We start from the raw sequence: 21,168 nt of genomic DNA, 5'->3' as shown, positions 1-21,168 counted from the left end.
CCCCCTAATGGGAGCAGCCGGAAGAAGAAGGTATACTTGTCGTTATGCAAAAGTTAGACACTGTACAGTGTGTTCCAGGTGTAAGTAGAGACTCTGGCAAGAGTAGTTATGGCAGCAAAACTAAAAGAGAAGGTAACAGAGCCACGAGGGGCCTCTCGAATAAGAGACCACCGTCAACAAACCTATATAGGGGTTAAAGAATGAGTGAACAACCAAGTTCTTTCAGATGCAGCAAAACGTTCATTAGCTTAAACACTGCGATTTTGGCCCCAATTTGGTCGTCTAAGACAAATTTTTAAAATCCTTAAAGATTCCTAAAGCTACAACCTGTAGTCTCTGATCGCTGGATTGACATGTTTGTGATTAGCGCAACAATTTCAAGCAGCCTCGGGGAAAATGTCGAAACGAATCAGGTGGATGGTAGAAAGTGAACCGGAGTTAAGGGTCGACTGATTCATCGGCTTTGGCGAATAATTGGCACCTATAAATCGGCACCTTTGTCAATTAATTGGCAACTTTTATATATATATATATATATATATATATATATATATATATATATATATATATATATATATATATATATATATATATATATATATATATATATATATACCACTGCCATTGTTGTGCATGTGTTTTAAGTTTAATGATAAGAATCTGCTCAAAGTGTAATGTGGAGTCCAAACAAACTAGTGGTCTGCCATTTAATGTGTTTTTGAGGGAACTTAAGAATTTAATTATGAATTGCATTCGGTACACATGTGAACCAAACCGACAGTCCTGTACCGAAACGGTTCTGTAAGAAAGCATGTACCGTTAGACCCCTAGTGTGAACCCGGATTTAGAGCTAAACCAGTATTTTCCAATGAGGCGCAGAAGAAGGGAGACGTTGCTGTTTGGAACACACCAATAGCGGCCGGTTCCTATTTAATCGAAAGTGCGCAGATTGGACGGACGCTGCAACTCTGGAACACACCAAACAGCCGGTCTGACAATAACAGCGAAGGAAAGCGCTCGGTGCCTCCATCATCATCATCCGCGCCGGGAGGAACATCACCCAGCTTTCATAGAGCCACATACACGGTAAGATTGGAAGAAAAATGTCTCTAGGCTTCTTTCAGGTTTTTACAGGATGAATGAATTTGTGTAGTGTGTGCTTTTCTTTTATAGTACCTCATTTCTCTAAGCTGCGCAGTCAGGGATCAGTGTGTTCACGCTATAAATGTAGATGTAATATTAAACCACCAAGTCTCTCTGTCTTCCACACACACACACACACGCGCGCGACCTGGGGCCATGTACCTATACAAGTGTTAATAACGTGTTATAAATGTATGATTAATACACTACTAAAGTTTTAATGATATTCGTTATGATTTGATTGTTTCTCCTTTCTTGGATAGTAAAATAAAGATCCAAGTTGAATGATAACAAAAGCTCTGGTTTACCGCTTTTATATTTTATTTATATGTATTTTATATGATAACATTGTACGCGTGTTTATTCATATCATTAACCTTCTTTATTATCATTCAATGAGTAATAGACAGGACTGGAAATGGTTTAGCCCGGGGTAGGGGTGTGCAAAAGATTCGTTTACATGTTTCTTTACAGTGAGGGGGACTAGGAAATGTGTTGACTGATTGCTTGTGATAATATGTAGGTGGTCTTGTTTTAAAATCCTAGAAACGTCTAGTATGATTTGATTTGATGTATTGGAAGTCTCTAGGTTTAGGTGACCCCCACGCACGCAAGATAGACAGTGGTAGGTTCTGCGGTTAGGGTTTTAGCGGAGGAGGAGTGAACGACAGGGCGGCTCATGACTGCAGTGATGTTCCTATCTAATGCATAAATGTTTTGGTTTTAATATGGTATATGGCATAGTAATAAAGAATCATAATAATAATATTAAATAATTGGCCTGGTCGGAGATGTCGGAGACAGCAGGACGTCCATATAATTTTCAAAAAAATAACAAAATCTTGAAGAACAAAATATGAATCATCCATGATGACACGGAAATTTCACATTTTCCTACTTTGTGTATGTTTCTTCTCCTTCCTGAAATCATTCTAGCGCTTGGATGAATCCTCTGGTTTGGAAATGTACTTCCGGGTTTGAATTAATTTGCATATGTGCGAATGACCAATTGCAGACGAGATCACAGGACACGTGGGAGAAATGCTTAGACGCTGGCGATTACGTAATTCCTAAAACCCGGTCGTTATGCGTGAATAATAACGTATTAGTAAAGAATAAAAATGTGCCAACCCTCTGTCCTCTACATCTGCCTCTTTCAAACCAACCACCTGCATGTCTTCCCTCACCACATCCATAAACCTCCTTCTTGGTCTTCCTCTTTTCCTCCTTCCTAGTGCCTCCATCCTCAGGATTCTGCTACTGATATACCCCATGTCCCTCCTCTGCACATGTCCAAACCATCTCAATATCGCCCCCCCCCCCCATCTTGTCTCCAAAACGTCCTACATGCGCTGTCCCTCTAATAAACTCATTTCTAATCCTGTCCATCCTCATCACTCCCAACGAAAACCTCAACATCTTCAGCTCTGCTCCCTCCAGCTCCACCTCCTGTCTTTTACTCAATGCCACTGTCTCTAAACCTACAACATCTCAGGTCTCACCACAGTCCCATAAACTTTCCCTTTCACTCTCACAGATACTCTTCTCTATATCAAATCACTCCTGCTATCACTCTTCTCCACCCACTCCACCCTGCCTGCACTCTTTTCTTCACTTCTCTAACACACTCTCCATTACTTTGCACTGTTGACCCCAGGAACCTGAACTCCTCCACCTTCTCCACCTCTTCCCCCTGCAACCGCACCACTCCACTGTCCTCCCTCTCATTCACACACACACACATGTACTCGGTCTTACTCCTACTGACCCATGCCCTATCTGTAGAAAAGCGTTCCCCTTCGATTGTATTTCCACACTTCACCACTAAAGGGATATTCACATTTACAATTCATAATATGTTACTACCTCTGTGACGTCACAGTGCACCACACACTGAGCAGCAGTCAGAATAATACATCTCGCAACCAGTGTTATGTTATTGAACAGCAGCTGGCAGATGACAGCAAGAATCACCTCACATGATCAATTTCCTACCCAGTAAAGTTTGAGTGTTCTGAATCATGTACCACAATTCTACTGACACAATGGTGTGAGTACCATATTATACCGGACTATAAACCGCTAATTTTTTCCCACGTTTTGAACCCCGCAGCTTAAACAACAACTTCACAAACTTCAAGCCAAAAAACTGAACCCCATAACATTACACCAATGAAATTTCCGAACGGAAACGAAAAAACGCACCTCATCGGGAGAAAAAACGTTTTTCTTAAACGCACGACGATTCCAAAAGATAAACTCCCGAGATAAATAGTTGTGAAAGGAAGGAGAAAGACAGTGAATAATGACTTTCTTGGTAGGCTACTGTTTCGATACAAGCCGTTGTAACACGTTGAGTCTGGGTGAAGGGAGAGCTCACTAACTCCAGTTACAACAGAAATCATATAAGTACAGACAGGTTTCCAAAACTCATGCTTCTTTATTATTCTTGGCAACAGCGTTACGGGCTAGTCAAAGAAACTTAGAAATGAGCATCAAAAAAATATTAAGGACATATTCCTCGGTCTCAACACATGCAGTAATAGAGTATAATAATAAAACTAATATAATTAATAATATAATAATAATACAAACACATGAAGGGAAGGCAGAGTGCTCTGTTTCTGTCATCCTGCTTTCCCCAACAGTACCAAAAATATTGAAGAATGTATACACCTGTGTTTTTGGCCACCCCATCTCGTTCATGTGTGCTTCTGCTGCTCCGAACACACTTTATTCAACCAATCAGTGAATTGTATGTGCTGTAATCTTTAAATCGCAAATGTAACATGTTCCTGTGCTCACAGAGCCGAAGATGAATCGAACATGATCAGCAGTGATGATGGCCCCTCCAAAAGCGAGGAGACCCAGGACACCAGGCAGAGGAGTACGCGTCCGGTTGAAACTCTGCATCTTCTGTCAGCCGTGGTAGTGTGGCTGGTTACAGGAACCACCATCTCCAGCCTGAACAAATGGATATTTGCAGTGTACAACTTCAGATACCCGCTCCTCCTTTCAGCTCTGCACATGCTCACGGCCATAATTTTTGGAGTCATAAAGTACTGGTTTGATCGAAGCCAAGGCGTGGCAAGGCAGGAGCTGACCTCCAGCGCCAAGTGCAAAGTGTTCCTACTGAGCCTGACCTTCTGCGCCAGCATCGCCTTCGGCAACGTCGGCCTCAACTACGTGCAGCTGTCCTTTGCTCAGATGATCTACACCACCACGCCGATCTTCACTCTGGCCATCTCGTCTCTGGTGCTCGGCAAACAGCACCATATCCTCAAATACACCGCCATGATGCCCATCTGCCTCGGGGCTTCCTTCAGCATCATGGGCGAGGTGCAGTTTGATCGGACGGGCTGTCTGTTTGTGCTCGCCGCCACCATGCTACGGGGGATTAAGAGCATCCAGCAAAGTGAGTATCAAAACCTTGTGAGTTTCATTTACATCAACAAGTTATTAGAGTATACGTTTGATACGTTTCTTAATTATTGACTGTCAGTTATCCATTTATCCATCCATCTATCCATCCATCCATCTATCTATCCATCCTTCATCCACTTATCCATCCACTTATCCATCCACCCATCCATCCATTTATCCACCCACCCATCCATCCATCCATCCATTCATCTATCCATCCATTTATTTATCCATCATTCCATCCATCCATCTATCTATCTATCCATCCATCAAGTCAAGTCAAGTCAAGTCAAGTTTATTTTTATAGCACTTTTACAGAAATCAACAGTCAAGGTGAATGTTGTGCATTTATCCCTGATGAGCAGCCGTGGCGACTGTGGCAAGGAAAAACTCCCTTAGATGTAATGAGGAAGAAACCTTGAGAGTAACCAGACTCAAAAGGGGAACCCATCCTCATTTGGGTGACATCAAGATCATAAATCTTCAACAATACAGAACACTGGAGAGAGAACTAACATGAGCACTAGAGTATAAGATTATAAGTAAATGTTCTTTCTACAGTCTTTTTATGGGTATAAAACTAGGAGCTACTGAGCTCAACATTTGTGATCATCACAGATCAAGCATCAGCTTCTCCATGTCAGAGCCTTTAAACACTCCAGGAGGTCCAATGTCAAAATTCCACACATGTAGTGGGATCCAATTGGCACTGGTACGTCTCTAGATGGTTCGGGATGTTTGCGAGTTCGGCATCTACTTCTTCAAAGGTCCATAATCTTCATGAGGTGGGACGTGACTGGAGCTGGCCAAACCTCAGGATGCCTCAGGATGAGGAGGGAAAGAGAAGCAGTGGAGAGAAATTAGCGTAGCTGCTGTTCATGAGATTAATAGCACAAGTTGATAATGTGCATGTGATCAAATGTTCTGGAGCACAAGTTTATGAGGTAAAACGTATGTTATGCTTTGCTAAAAAGATATGTTTTTAATCTGCACTTAAACTGGGAGAGTGTGTCTGAGCCCCGAACACTGTCAGGAAGACTATTCCAGAGTTTAGGAGCTAAATGTGAAAATGCTCTACCACCTTTAGTGGACTTTGCTATTCTAGGAACTACTAGAAGCCCAGAGTTTTGAGATCTCAGGGAGCGTGACGGATTGTAGCGTGTTAAAAGACTGGATAGAAACATGGGAGCCAAACCATTTAGGGCTTTGTAATTAAGAAGTAGTATTTTGAAGTCTATTCGAAACTTAACAGGAAGCCAGTGCAGGGACAATAAGATTGGGGTTATGTGATCATATTTTCTTGACCTTGTGAGAACTCTGGCTGCTGCATTCTGAACTAACTGGAGCTTGTTTATTAATGATGCAGGACATCCACCTGGTGATGCATTACAATAGTCTATTCTGGAGGTCATAAACGCATGGACGAGCTTCTCTGCATCAGATATAGATAACATGTTTCTTAACTTAGAAATATTTCTAAGGTGAAAGAAGGCTGTTTTTGTAACTTGGTTGATGTGATTTTTAAAAGACAAGTTGCTGTCTAAAATAACTCCCAGGTCTTTTACCGTTAAACTAGTGGTTACAGAACATCCGTCTAAATGCAGGTTGAGATGCTGGAGCTTCTGTATACTGGTTTTTGGGCCGATAAGCAAAATCTCCGTCTTATCAGAATTTAGTAGTAGAAAGTTATGGGTCATCCAATCTCTTATTTCTTTAACACACTCAGTTATGCTAATTGAGCTGTATCGCCTGGTTTTGATGAGAAATATAGCTGGGTATCATCAGCATAACAATGAAAGCTAATTCCATGCCTTCTAATAATATTTCCTAAGGGAAGCATGTATACTGTGAAAAGCAGGGGTCCTAGAACTGAACCTTGTGGCATGCCATAATTTACTAGCATTAGCCTGGATAGCTCTCCATTTAAGTCTACGAAATGGTAACGATCGGACAGGTAGGATTTAAACCAGCTTAATGCCTGTCCCTGAATGCCAATGTAATCCATCCATCTGTCCATCCATCCATCTGTCCATCTTTCTATCTATCCATCCATCCATTCATCCATCCATCCATCCATTTATCCATCCATCCATCCATCCATCCATCCATCCATCCATCCAGCCATCCATCCATCTATCCATCCATCCATCCATCCATCCATCCATCCACCCAAACATCCATCATCCATCCATCCATCTATTCATCAACCCAATATTTAATCCACTCATTCATTTATCCATCCATCTATTCATCCACCCATCTATTCATCCACCCATTCCATCCATATATATAGGGATATGTATGATTTTGTTCTCAGGTATCATGATTTGATATTTTGCCAAAATTTAACATCAAATATCATGCATCAAGAGTCAATAATACATGTTCAGTGTTTAACTTTTAGCAGTGTTTATATAAGATATAGCTGTGACAACTACATACACACACATCACGTCCTCATTACTCATGTGATAACCCTATTTACCCAGCAAGGCTACCTGTCAAAAAAGGGCTGTCATTTCTTTTACACAGCTCACAGCGAGTCTCTTAGCAGACGTTCTTTCCCGAGGGACTCCGTGTGCAGGAATAAATGCCGCCTGATGTCAGGCGCTACTTTTGGTCTTTCCTATGAAACCACTTTTCCGAGGTCATTACATCCCCTGGTCTGGGCTGCTGTGGAATTTTTTTGTCAGAGCGCATAGCACCGACGCCCTCTCTGTCCACGTCCTGTTTTAGACCGGAGCTGAAACGTCGTGACCAAACACGCGTTGCAGATCCAGTCATATGGGCGGCTTTTTACCTGATGAAAATTGCTGATTTGAAGTGCTAAGATATTCAGATACGTGATACGTGTTTGTTACATTACACTGTATGGATGTCCCAAAAGTATTGGGACAGCTGATTTTCAAATCAGCTCAAACTTGTGTACCTCACACTTTTAGCATAGTTAGAGGTACACAATTGTAAAAAAAAATCCCTTCAGGAGACCCAAACCTGCTCAAGCATGACAATGCTCCTGTACACAAAGATATCTATGAAGATATGCTTTAGATAGGTTGTCCACAAACATTTGTCTATATAGTGCCCACTGAACACATGCCTACGATCTGATGACTAAAACAGACGCAGTGTGAAAACAGCCTGAGGTAAATAACTTGTATCATTATGTTTCCTAACATGTGGGAGTAAACAGCACACTCCCAGGAAGCGTAATCTAATTTTACACACACAGTGCTTAAACATGTTTAAAAATGTTGTCACAAGGTGCACCGAAGGAACAAAATGCAACGAAATCCGACCGTGTGACGTTGTAGAAATGCAATGTTTCACAGGTCTCGTTTACAGAACATGCAACATTCAACATTGCAACATTACATGTGATTGCTCACGTTTGCTGTTATTGTGATTCTTACCTTTGATTAGTCAAAAGAGTTTTTTATTAAATATCAGCAGCTCTTACAGTAGTGCTGGATTTGATTCAAGCCACAGATTCATATTAATACACTTTTACTACAACCGTTGATATACAATATACAAAAGTTTGTGGAAACCTGAGCTGAAAATGTGTGTTTTTTTTAATATCCTATTCCACATTCAATCCCCATTTGCAGTTATAATAACCTTCACTCTTCTGGGAAGATGTTCTGCTAGATTTCGGATTGTGCTTGTGGAGATTTTCTGCTCATTCAGCTACTGCTGTAGGTGAGGAAGCCAGAGCACTATATCACTCAAGATCTTGCAACTCATGAAAACTATATCTTCATATAACTGGCTTTGTGCACAATTGCAGGTTAAAGTGAAGGGAAAATGTCATGTTACTACATCCAAAGACAATTCTTCTAATTGTGTGTGTCCAACTTTGTGGTAAAATTTTGGGGAAGAACCACAAATCGCTGGTTATACTTTTGAATGTATAGCGTATGATGAAATCGTTTGTAAGGAGATATTTTAATACTCCGAAGACTGAATGTTTACCAGTTTCATTGTAAGAAGGCAACCGCATCGTTTTGAGCTTTACAGTAGAGAAAAAAACGAAAGGCTGGTGACAGAGCACCAATACATACACGATAACAGGACATTAAATGGTTGGGGAAAAAAATGCAAAGTTGGTGATTTGCTGTAGTAACAAGAGGAATAAAACACTTTTTAATTAACTTTACGTTGTTCATTATTTTCCCCTAAGCCTGCCCCTAAGTGCTTGAAACACTGTTCAGGAAAACATCAACAAAGTTTTATAATGTGGACAAATTGCTTCGAGCGGGACTTCATTATGTTAAGTGGTTTCCACAGGAGAGTGATTAAATCGTTGTTTTACAAAGGGATAGAGAGCGAAAGATTGTAACATTGAACCACATGATTCCACACTGAGGGATGATTTGCTTCCAACATGTTACAGAACGGAACAAGCTCCTAATACTCATGGGATTTTCCAGCGTACTGATCTAATTAACGCACATTTTCAGGTTGTCGAGTCGAGTTTTAGGTAATACAGTTGTAAAAGCCCACAGCACTGAGGAGAGCGTAAGAGCACAGATTCGATATCTAGTCTCAGGACAGAGCTGAAATGGGAAAATCGCTTTTTTTTTTCAGAGACTCATGCATGTTCCTTTTTATTCATATGCAACAAACTAAGTCATTTAACTGTATGATGATTTACTGCGACCGAACAAATACATAAGATGTTCCACTTCATCCCTTTTTTTAATTTATCCTCTTGGCATCCGGACAGTTTGTTTCTCCAAACGTTCAGTTGAAATTCTTTGCCGTGCCTCTTGTAAAACTTGCCAAAGATGTTTTTCAGAAGATTTCTTTCTTGTGATCCAGTTTATCCCAGGGCACTTCAATAGGTTTAAGGTGTGGTGACTTGGCAGGTCGTTCCAGGATAGATATCACTCCAGCTGAATGTTTGCTCTCGGAAGTACATTTCGATTGTCTTGTTATATGATGAAGTCGGTTCCAGTGAGCTGCAATCCAGACTGAATTGCATGGTGTTGAAGTTAGGAATAGTAACCATGTTGGTTCATTTCACCCGGAATAAGTTTCCAACCTTTTCATTACCCCAAATCATTAAGCGTCAACCTCCATGTTTGATTGTGGGGGCAGTTTGCTAACATCTCTCCTGTTCTCCATTTTGCACAAGTTCATCTGCCAGAAATGTGAAAATTGGACTCCACAGGACTTTCTACCATTCATTTATTGAACTACTTTGTTGCATAGAAACCAAAGAAGCATGCTTGTGTCTCAATCACCATAAAACAGGTTTCCAGACTTTTCACAAGGGCTGTACTTCTTTAGTTGAGTTTTTGTTAAATAGGAAATGTACCCATTTTTATTACACATTGATATTTGGCATGACATTAAGTATTGGACTTGAATTACAGGCGGTTTGTGTGAGGTTGAGTGAGAGTTTGAGTACAGCTGTAGTACATAGCCGTGTATTTACCAGAAGTGTTTCAGTCAGACATGTCCATTTTCAAGCTTAGTCATTACAACATATCAGATTTTGGACAGTCATGGTTTCGTTATCACGGTAAACATTACACTACTATAACGTGCTTCGTGAAGGTGACAGATTAAAAATAAAATCCAGACAGTTTCCTCCTCGCTTTGAATGCAGCTAATGTGGCTGCTAACAGGCCAGGGAAGTGTACATCATCATCTAGTTTGTGCAGAACATGTGCCCAAATTCACACAGATAGGATACTGTGTGTACATGAGATTTTATAAAGAAATGTCAATTTCAGTTTTAATTTAAGTGACGTGTGAGCGATGTAGTGAATACATATGGCAGGACCTACGAATGTTGTTCATTTTTCTACACAACAGTACATGAAAACAGGACAGTTTTCAGATACTGTGTGGCATGTGTGTGTGTGTGTGTGTGTGTGTGTGTGTGTGTGTGTGTGTGTGTGTGTGTGTGTGTTGATGATTTCGACATGCACTTTGACATGATTTAACCTCGAGTGCAAGATTCCCCAAGCAACACCTTAGCTTATGAAACGCTTCAGGATAATGACAGAGCTGGTGATACTTTATGCAAGCTCCGTATTTTTGTCCTCATCTGGTGTAAAAAAAAAATTTTCCTAGGTGGAGAGATCCACTTGAATAAGCAGCATTTTGAATCACCCTGAAGCTTCAGTACAGCTGAGTAATTGGGCGCAAATACTTGTCTGGGTTGGAGTGTCAGTGTCCTGTTACAGTGGGTTATTTTTGTAGGCTTGTTTACAGTGCGTGCCATACACCAGGTCAGCACGTGTGCCAGCTCACTCCAAAATCACCTTCAAATATCAAGAGAATGCTGTGGAGATTCTATCATATTTCCTGTTTACTCCAATATGTGTGTATGTTTGCACACGTACTGTACCCACTGTACTCTGTGGATTATAGGTCACACTGAAGTCTTCATAAACACTGACTTAAGTTTTTATATATATTTTTCAATGAATTTCCATGATATACTGTAATTCCCAATTTCTCTTCATTTTATGGCTTTTGTCTCGGTTGCTCTGCTTCCATGACTGTCTGTTTAGATTAGAGTTTCTATCCAATCGTATTTCAGCCATCACATTACGTGTTTCTTGGGTTGTCGGACCAACATTGCGGGCGCCTGTAGCATAAAACACGTTGCTATATATATTAAGGCGTTAATGCAAAAATGAAAAAATTTACGGCACTTATTTTTATTAACGAAGCACGCATTTCTGTTTGACCATTTAAATATATATACAGTGAGGAAAATAAGTATTTGAACACCCTGCTATTTTGCAAGTTCTCCCACTTAGAAATCATGGAGGGGTCTGAAATTGTCATCGTAGGTGCATGTCCACTGTGAGAGACATAATCTAAAAAAAAAAATCCAGAAATCACAATGTATGATTTTTAAACTATTTATTTGTATGATACAGCTGCAAATAAGTATTTGAACACCGGTCTATCAACTAGAATTCTGACCCTCAAAGACCTGTTAGTCTGCCTTTAAAATGTCCACCTCCACTACATTTATTATTCTAAATTATATGCACCTGTTTGAGGTCGTTTGCTGCATAAAGACACCTGTACACCCCATACAATCAGTAAGAATCCAACTACTAACATGGCCAAGACCAAAGAGCTGTCCAAAGACACTAGAGACAAAATTGTACACCTCCACAAGGCTGGAAAGGGCTACGGGGAAATTGCCAAGCAGCTTGGTGAAAAAAGGTCCACTGTTGGAGCAATCATTAGAAAATGGAAGAAGCTAAACATGACTGTCAGTCTCCCTTGGACTGGGGCTCCATGCAAGATCTCACCTCGTGGGGTCTCAATGATCCTAAGGAAAGTGAGAAATCAGCCCAGAACTACACGGGAGGAGCTGGTCAATGACCTGAAAAGAGCTGGGACCACCGTTTCCAAGGTTACTGTTGGTAATACACTAAGACGTCATGGTTTGAAATCATGCATGGCACGGAAGGTTCCCCTGCTTAAACCAGGACATGTCCAGGCACGTCTTAAGTTTGCCAATGACCATTTGGATGATCCAGAGGAGTCATGGGAGAAAGTCATGTGGTCAGATGAGACCAAAATAGAACTTTTGGGTCATAATGCCACTACACGTGTTTGGAGCAAGAAGAATGATGAGTACCATTCCAAGAACACCATCCCTACTGTGAAGCATGGTGGTGGTAGCATCATGCTTTGGGGGTGTTTTTCTGCACATGGGACAGGGCGACTGCACTGTATTAAGGAGAGGATGACCGGGGCCATGTATTGCGAGATTTTGGGGAACAACCTCCTTCCCTCAGTTAGAGCATTGAAAATGGGTCGAGGCTGGGTCTTCCAACATGACAATGACCCGAAGCACACAGCCAGGATAACCAAGGAGTGGCTCTGTAAGAAGCATATCAAGGTTCTGGCGTGGCCTAGCCAGTCTCCACACCTAAACCCAATAGAGAATCTTTGGAGGGAGCTCAAACTCCGTGTTTTTCAGCGACAGGCCAGAAACCTGACTGATCTAGAGAAGATCTGTGTGGAGGAGTGGGCCAAAATCCCTCCTGCAGTGTGTGCAATCCTGGTGAAAAACTACAGGAAAAGTTTGACCTCTGTAATTGCAAATAAAGGCTACTGTACCAAATATTAACATTGACTTTCCCAGGTGTTCAAATACTTATTTGCAGCTGTATCATACAAATAAATAGTTAAAAAATCATACATTGTGATTTCTGGATTTTTTTTTTTAGATTATGTCTCTCACAGTGGACATGCACCTACGATGACAATTTCAGGCCCCTCCATGATTTCTAAGTGGGAGAACTTGCAAAATAGCAGGGTGTTCAAATACTTATTTTCCTCACTGTATATATATATATATATATATATATATATATATATATATATATATATATATATATATATATATATATATATAAATAAATATAAAAGAGGTGAAATTAAACATATTTTTAAGGAAATTTCCTTCAAAGTAAAATGAGGTACTTTATACTTTGATTATACTTTTATACTTAATATTTTTATTAGTATTATTTTTTATCTTCTATTTCTATTTACATAATGAACAGTCGTAAAAAAGCATTTGACTACATGTCGTACTCTGTATGAATGTGTATGTGACTTGATTTGATTTGATTTGATTTGATTTGATTACCTCCCATATGCTGTTGTTACTCAGAAGGTTGCACACAATTGTATAGAAGGTCACATGCTACAGAATTACAGTTAACCTTTACCGGAACAACGTCAGAAGCTCCACGTGCACACTGTGTGCTAAATTTAGAGTAGAAGAACTTGTGTGTCCTGCAGAGAGCCCTGACCTCAACCTTGTTGAACATCTTTAAGATTGCACCCCAAACCTCCTGCCTGTTCTCACTAATGCTCTTCTATCTGAATGATCACAAATCTCCACAACCACAAGTGAAAATCTTCCCAGAGGAGTTTTTGCTTATTATATTCCAATATGCGAAGTCCAACAAGGACATACGAGTGCGATGGTTGGGTGTCCCTGTAGTGTTTCACTGTTTTTGTTTATTTACATGTCCTGCACTTTTTTTCAGGCATCCTACTCCAGGAGGAGAAGATCAACTCCGTGTTCCTGCTCTACCTGATGGCCATCCCCAGTTTCTGCATCCTGTCTGTGGCAGCTCTGTTCCTGGAGAACTGGTCTGCTCTTCAGTCACCGCACCACTACGACAGACATCTGTGGGGCTTCATTGTGCTCAGCTGCCTGGGTTCTGTGCTCTATAACCTGTCGAGCTGCTTCGTGATCAGCCTTACTTCTGCCGTCACGCTGCACATCCTGGGCAACCTGAACATGGTGGGAAATCTGCTGCTTTCCCAGCTGCTGTTCGGCAACCAGCTTTCTGCGCTGAGCTGTGTCGGGGCTGTGCTCACACTCTCCGGGATGATTATCTATCAGCACTCCGAGTTCCTCATCACGTACATGGACACCCGACGCAAAAAAGCGGCAGAACCTTGTTCAAGATGCACTTATGAGAACACTTATGAGTCTTTAAGTTTATATTCGTCCCAGGACCCATCGTTAGAACTTGAACTATGCCCTTCTACAGAGCCATCTCCCGAACTGTATTATGATTTAGAACCATGGGAAGATCTATACAGTGATCTAGAACCACCTCCAGCACCAGAACATGACCTAAAAACATCTCCAAAACTGTACCATGACCTCCAAGCACCTTTAAAACCAAATCATGTCCAAGAAGCACTTGATCAAGATCTAGAACCATATCTGGAACTGTGCCATGACCCACATCTATCTGCAGAGCCACCTGTAGCACTAGACCATGACCTAAAACCGTCCTCAGAAATAGACCAAAACCCAGGACTATCCTCAGAATTAATCCATGACCTGGAACTATTTTTAGAACTAGATCATGAGCTAGAACCATTTTTAGAGTTGGTCCATCATTTAGAACCATCTTCAGAACTAGAGCATGAGCTAGAACCATCTTTAGAGCTGGTCCATCATTTAAAACCATCTTCAGAACCAGTTCAAGAACCATCTTCACTATTTCACCATGATCAAGAGCCAAGTTCAGAACTAGACCATGACTTTTACCCGCTTCCAGCACTAGACAATGACCTTGAACCATCTTCACTATGAGAACATGATCTAAAACCATCTCTAGAACAAGGCCATGCTTATGATCTTGTCCATGACCTACAATCATCAGAACGGTTTGATGAATCTAAGTTACGTCAAGAATCTCTTCTTGGAAGCTACAGTGATGTAGAACCTTCAGCAGACCGAGAACTGTTTCCGAAAGTAGCTCCCAAATCCGACAGTAGAACAGAGATGAGGTTCCACAAAAAAATGGACTGAAGTCTGAAAGGCCTATGGGTCTTAATTACAATAAATTTTATCTGGAGGTTGAACTGTTTCTTCTGTGAGCTCCTATTACACATTTTTCACCAACATGGTGCTGATGTCTGTTCTGCGATACCTTTTTAGGGAAAACGAACCAAGTTTGGACTCCATTGTAGAGCCCTGCATGGAACTGGTTTCTTTTTTTTTTATAAAAAATTTTTTATAACTGGAACATAAACGACTCTCAAACAATACATTACAACTAGCGGTATTTATGGGATGGCGGGAATCGCGCTGTTTTGGTTGTGAGTCATTAATTGCTTTTGTTGTCATGGTGATGACATGGTTTCCATGTACTTTTTAACCAGTTATGAGTTCCGTATAAAAGACCACAGAACGGTACCATGTTGGCAGAAAAGTGCTACATGTGTCTCGAGCCACTGTCCCGGTACCTCCTCACTGTGCCAATACGTTTGCTCACGAAGCTCACGAAGCTCTGAGACATTTCGGGTTAAAATGCACACCTTCTGAGCGAGTCCACTGTGAAGACACAACCCCAGGTGTGTGTGTGGTACAGGCAGGTCACCTGTACACTGCTCAAGCACTTTTTATTTTAAAGGCTACGGTTACAGATAAAGACCACGTTCTTGGTTCTGAGGTACTTCTCACCGTCTTCTCGCTGTGCTAGTCTGGAAGGGGCTTTAAAAGGCAGCTGTCCTGATTTTGATTTCTTGAGCTGAAGTTTACGCAAGATCTCCGTTTTTGTTTTGTTTACGGTGACGATGGACGTCTAGGTAACCTGACCTATCTTTTAAAAAAAAAGGTTTCTGGAGGTTTTAGCTATGAGGCGAACGATGATAGAAAATAATGGAGGTCTGTTTTACCGAAAGGTCTTTTTTTTAAATCATAAAATCGTCATCAAGATAATTTTTTAAGTAGGATTTTGTATTCTTTTCATTCAGCAGCTGTTTGTCAGCGATTACAATTATTTATTGAAGTACTAGTCATTATACTGTTTCTTTTTAGGACATTTAGTTCCTGTTGGTTCTTTCCTTAACCTCGTTTTTGTCTCTTTCTCTGTGACATAAAAACACATTTCGCATTACAGAGAGGCAGAAAAGAGGCGATAAACCTGACAGTCTTGAAGATTTAATTGTTGCTGAAAACGTACTGACTGTTGCACTGACACTGGAGACTCCTTCAGTGCATGTTAAATAATCATCTCCTTGCAGAAAGCTTCTCTAGATCTGCTATTCGAGTCTATAAGATTGAGCGGTCACTATAGGAACGATGACAGAAAACTTTTTCCTATGAAGGGCCAAAAAATCTCAATTGAATAAGGGATATGGGCCAAAAATAAAAATGCTGCATTAGATTACATATTAGATGAACATTTGCCATGATTTCTGTCATTTAGCATTCAGAATTTAAAAATTAAAAGAAAACATGGCTTTTTAATCGGCTTAACTAATGCAGTTCAGTTTCGAACTTATAGTGCAGTTTGAAACGATCAAATTTATTGTACAATACAGTTCCATAACTAATTCAGTGACTTCTAAGAGACATGAAGCTGATCCTTATTTTTGGTCCTAACTAGAGATCGACCGATAGTGGATTTTCCAGATTTTGAAAGCTAGTTTCGATTGTACTTGCCAATAACCGATTAATTAACTGATTAACTGTTTTTAAAATGTATACTGGATAATAAAAACAAACAAAATAAAAGATATGCATTCAAACTGAAACAAAAACTACCCAAATTAGGGGTGTAACAGTACACGTATTCGTACCGATATCTGAACCGACCCGTGAACTGAGATACGTACCGAACTGTGAATTTTGTGTACCATTACACCCCTACTCTAAATAAATAAAAACAGTAACATCCAAAATGAATAAAAAAAACCCATTTCAAATAAACAGCATGTTGTGTCAGTGATTCGCCTCTAGAGGCTGCTCTCGTACTGTATTACGCAACCCGGAAAAACTATCTGTATATATTTTTGCAGATAGCCGATAGTCCCTGCAATCGACTATCTGTGCTGATTAATCTACAAAACCGATGAATCGGTCGACCTCTAGTCGTAAGTTTTTCCAAATGCAGACTGTTCAGCTAAATGACATCAGAAAGTCTGAGTGACATGATGAACTGTAAATGTATTGAGGCAGAAATTTACTAAAGTTTCAGGGTGATACCGACTTCCATTATATTATCCTATAGAAGGCTATAGAAAACAATTGCCCATTTTCTTTACTCACTACAAAATAGCTAAAACATCCTCATGATAAAGATTTAATTTAAGACCTGGCCTGTGTCTCCGAGGATTCCCCTCAGATTTCTGTCGCACAGCCGGAATGAACAGACTATTCGTTTCTGGAACATTTTTGTTTGTCTTTTTTTAATGTTTGCCTTGATGTGTGTTAATCAGTATTATTTATGGTGTTGGGATTTTTCCTGCTGTTTTTCTCACTCAGACTTCAACACCAGAAGAAGTCATATTTTGAAGCAGTGGAACAGTCGCTATGCTGCGTGTATTTTGTCATCTGCTGGACGGAGAGTAGATGTCATTTTTTTATTTATTTTGCCAGTTTTTTTCCCAATGTGAATTGCACTGAAGAGTTTAGCTTGGAATTAGAGCAGAATCAGAAGTGAGATTGGGAATCAGTAGTTCCTGAGGTGTCAGAGCTGAAAGTCACCCCAAGGTCGTGTTCCAGTAAGTACCCGAGAGAGCAAGAAACACGTGAAGAAACACTACTGATATTGTCAGCGCGAGTTAGTCATGTGCCAATCGTTTGTTGAAGAGTTTCATTCCAAATGGAAGTTTAGGGTTTTTTTTCCACAGGTTTTTTGGTTTTAAAATCAAGCTACTGGATACGTTTTCCATATCACAACCATCAGCATATGTAAGGACATCTGTACTGTGCTGTGAAAAAGTATTTTTACATTTACATTTAGCATGTTTCCCTTATGATTGGCAGGTGCTATTTAAGTGATTTCTTGATTCAACAGATCTGGCAGTAATAAGGCTTGGGTGTGGCAAGTGGTTACATTACTTTTTCACATACTTTTTCCACAGATTATTTCCCTTAACAAATGAAATTGTTACATAAAAACTGAATTTTGTATTCACAAAGTTTATCTTTGTGTAATATTGAAATTTGCTTGATGATCATTTGTCACAAAAAAGCAAGACCAGAAAGCGACAAATACTTTTTAACAGCACTGTAATACCAAGCATCTAAATGCTAACACGTCTAAGCAGTTGAATGTGGGTTATATATATTGTAATGTCCAAAAGAAGCAAGAATGAATGAAATCTTATCTATTCATATCAGTGCTGTTCGGATAGAAACATTCTGATTGACAGAAGGTGTAAAATATTTGGAAAAACTTCCTTCCTGTGACGCTCACATCAGGCTCGCTATTAAACAAACCGGTTTGAAAACGATTAGTAAATATTTACTATGTTTTTTATTTACGCTTATTATCTACTGATCCCCAGGATGCATTAGTGCAACAATAAAAAAAGGATTTCAGTTTTAAAGCTGGAATATTTTTTTTATGCTGATACAGTATGATTCAATTTCGCTGCACGTTTTGTTAAAACACACATGACTGGAAACATTTTGTGGAAAAAAAAATTACCGTCCTAAACAAAACCAGTGTCTTCGTATTGTATACAAAATGAGGGATCATATCATATTTGTAAAAAAAATTTTTTTTTGATGATACAGTTAAATAAAAATACATTCTTTTTCGAAAAATTCAAGTCACTCAGGATCATTTTGGGAAAAGCTTTTTATTTTATAATTGATCGCATTATATATTATACACAATTATAAACAAAAGTATCGGGACACCTGCCCTTTCCAGCCATGAGTGGTTCTTCACCAAGCTGTTTCCACAAACTTGAAGGCACACAAGATGTCAATGGATAGAATACTCAATCCTGCATGAAAATGCCTCTGTGCACAAATCCAGCTCCATGAAGATATGCTTTACATGGTTTGGAGTGGAAGATCTCCTGCTATAGAGCTCTGACCTCAACCCTATTGAACTGAAATTGAACTGGAATGCTGACTGCACCCCAGGCCTCCTCAAATCACCTACATCAGTACCTGACTTTACTGACACCCTTATAGGTGATTGAGCACAAATCTCCACAAGCACACTCCAAAATCTAGTGGAACATCTTCCCAGAAGAGTGGAGGTTACAGCAACTGTGACTAAATGTGAAATAGGATGTTCAAAAAGCACATCTTATGGTCAGGTGTCCACAACCTTTTATAGACATGGTGTATACTGTTGCTTCGCTTTGCTCTGTTTAATTTTTTTTTTTCGTAGTTATAAGAAGTAACACCTTTGTGGTGCAAAAAGATCCTGAGGGATCCTGAGGGGTGCAAAGATCACTGATCTTTGTGTCATTCTGTTTAAAAGATTATCTAGCGGTACCTTGCAATCGCCTCTGAAGGCAGTGCCCCTGACTCTGTTTACGCCTCCTCAGCTGAACGTAACTGTACAGTGGAAGTGCAGTGAGGGATTAGTTTGAAGATAAATACCTCATTATTATTATCATTCGTTAAAAGCTCATTTCGTCTATCATAGCGTCAAAGCAGCTCATTGTGAAATGAAAACAGTAAATGAAACTCATTCTCAGTCACACGGTTCCAAATAAAAAAAAGCGTATCAATAAAAAAAGCAATAGAATAAACCGTCGACTTGGTTTACATCTCATGAGAATGGGATTTGATTTTGTTTTGTTTTTTTATTTGATCGTCTTCTCAAATGTTTTGATTTTCTAACATCTATACTGCTTTATCTGTCTGTCGGCTTTATCTCATTTGCATACGTTTATCCATGAACTGATTATTGCTCGTGGGTTTTTTTTGTTGTTTTTTTTGTTTTATAAAGATTACTGAACACGTAGTGACGCAGACTGGCCTGAGAAGGTCTGACAAGGTTTCATGCGTTGTGGGAAAATGTTTTTCAGTGACTTGGAGCTTCTTAATCCAGCATGTCATTCAGCTCCATACACTCCATTATATATAAATGTTGCCAGATTTGTGTCAGAAGGATTCTTTTTTCGTGTGCATGACTACCAGGGTTCAGGGTCTGGAACTTTTTTCTTTACAGTTCAAGATCCTGTAAATAATAAATTGTTTTTTTTTTGTTTTTTTTAAAGGAGCCAAAATGTTTAATGAACTAAAGGATTCCAGGAATTTTTTTTGTAACGTAACAGTACTGTTTTTTTTTCCTCAGGAGCTGAATAATTCTGGATAGGTTTTTTTTTTTTCTTCAGGAATGTAAAAAATTTTTTTCAACCAAATATTTCAAATAATTATTTTTAGTACCTGTTGACCTTTAGAACGTATTTCAGGAATGGTTCTGGAACTGTTTTTTTTTTAGGAAGAGATTTTTCAGAAATTAAAACGTTTTAGAAACTTTATCATGAATGTAAAGGTACCAGTACCTTTTTTTAAGAACTGTATTTTCTGGAAACTCTTTCATTCTTTTCTAGGAGCTGAAGAGATTTCTCAGAACCTTCCTCCAAATATAAGAAACAAATACTTGAAGTTTTTTTTTAAATAATTTGAAATTTTTTTTCCTTTAAGAAGCTAGAAACAGTTTAGAAACTAAAGAGCTCTAGAGCCTTTATTAATAATGTAAACGTACAGTAATGTTTTTTTCAGTCTCCAAACACAATTCCGGAACATTTTCAGTGTCTGGAATATTCAAGAACATATTTAGGAACTGTGAGTTTAAAATTTTCACTTTTTGTATTTATTTATTTATTAGTTTTTAATGAAGACACACAGGAATTTCAGAAATATAATGGTTCCAGAAACAGAAACTAAAGAGATTCAGAACTCTCCTGATAGTACTGAACAGGTCTTGATCAGTTTTTTGCCTAGCGCAGACACAACAGTGTGCGGTTCTTCTTTCCTTTTTTTTTTGTTGTTTGTGTAAATATAATGTTAACACAACACAAACCACACTTCTGTCCCACTGCAAACAGTCTGCAACATGTCAAATTCTTACTTAATGGAAATCATGGAAATGCATGTGAGACTCACGCTTTAATGGAAACGTGAGGGACATGAGGTCTGGATTGAGAAGCTCTTTGCACTGTATTGCACTCCATGTGTCACTAAAACGTCAAATGTAACTACTTATTATATTTTATGTATTTTACAATCACGGGAAGGCTGACTGAATAAATATGCTTGTTTAAAGATCTTCTAGTCTCTTGTCATACTTTGCTTATATCTTCTTCTTTCGGCTT

General features: G+C 39.4%; 1 protein-coding gene across 1 annotated transcript; it reads left to right on the top strand.

Moving 5' to 3' along the window:
- Positions 1 to 857: 857 nt before the first annotated feature.
- On the top strand, positions 858 to 21,120 carry slc35e4 (solute carrier family 35 member E4). The gene is made up of 3 exons (XM_083568780.1): positions 858 to 1,086; positions 3,951 to 4,558; positions 13,614 to 21,120. Exons 2-3 carry the CDS (start codon positions 3,970 to 3,972, stop codon positions 14,678 to 14,680), a joined length of 1,656 nt encoding a protein of 551 aa, XP_083424906.1. The 5' UTR covers positions 858 to 1,086; positions 3,951 to 3,969; the 3' UTR covers positions 14,681 to 21,120.
- The last annotated feature ends 48 nt before the right edge of the window (positions 21,121 to 21,168 follow it).

The sequence above is a fragment of the Silurus aristotelis genome (genome assembly GCF_946808225.1).
Source record: "Silurus aristotelis genome assembly, chromosome: 18".
Taxonomy (NCBI): domain Eukaryota; kingdom Metazoa; phylum Chordata; class Actinopteri; order Siluriformes; family Siluridae; genus Silurus; species Silurus aristotelis.
This window is presented reverse-complemented; position numbering and strand designations above follow the sequence as displayed.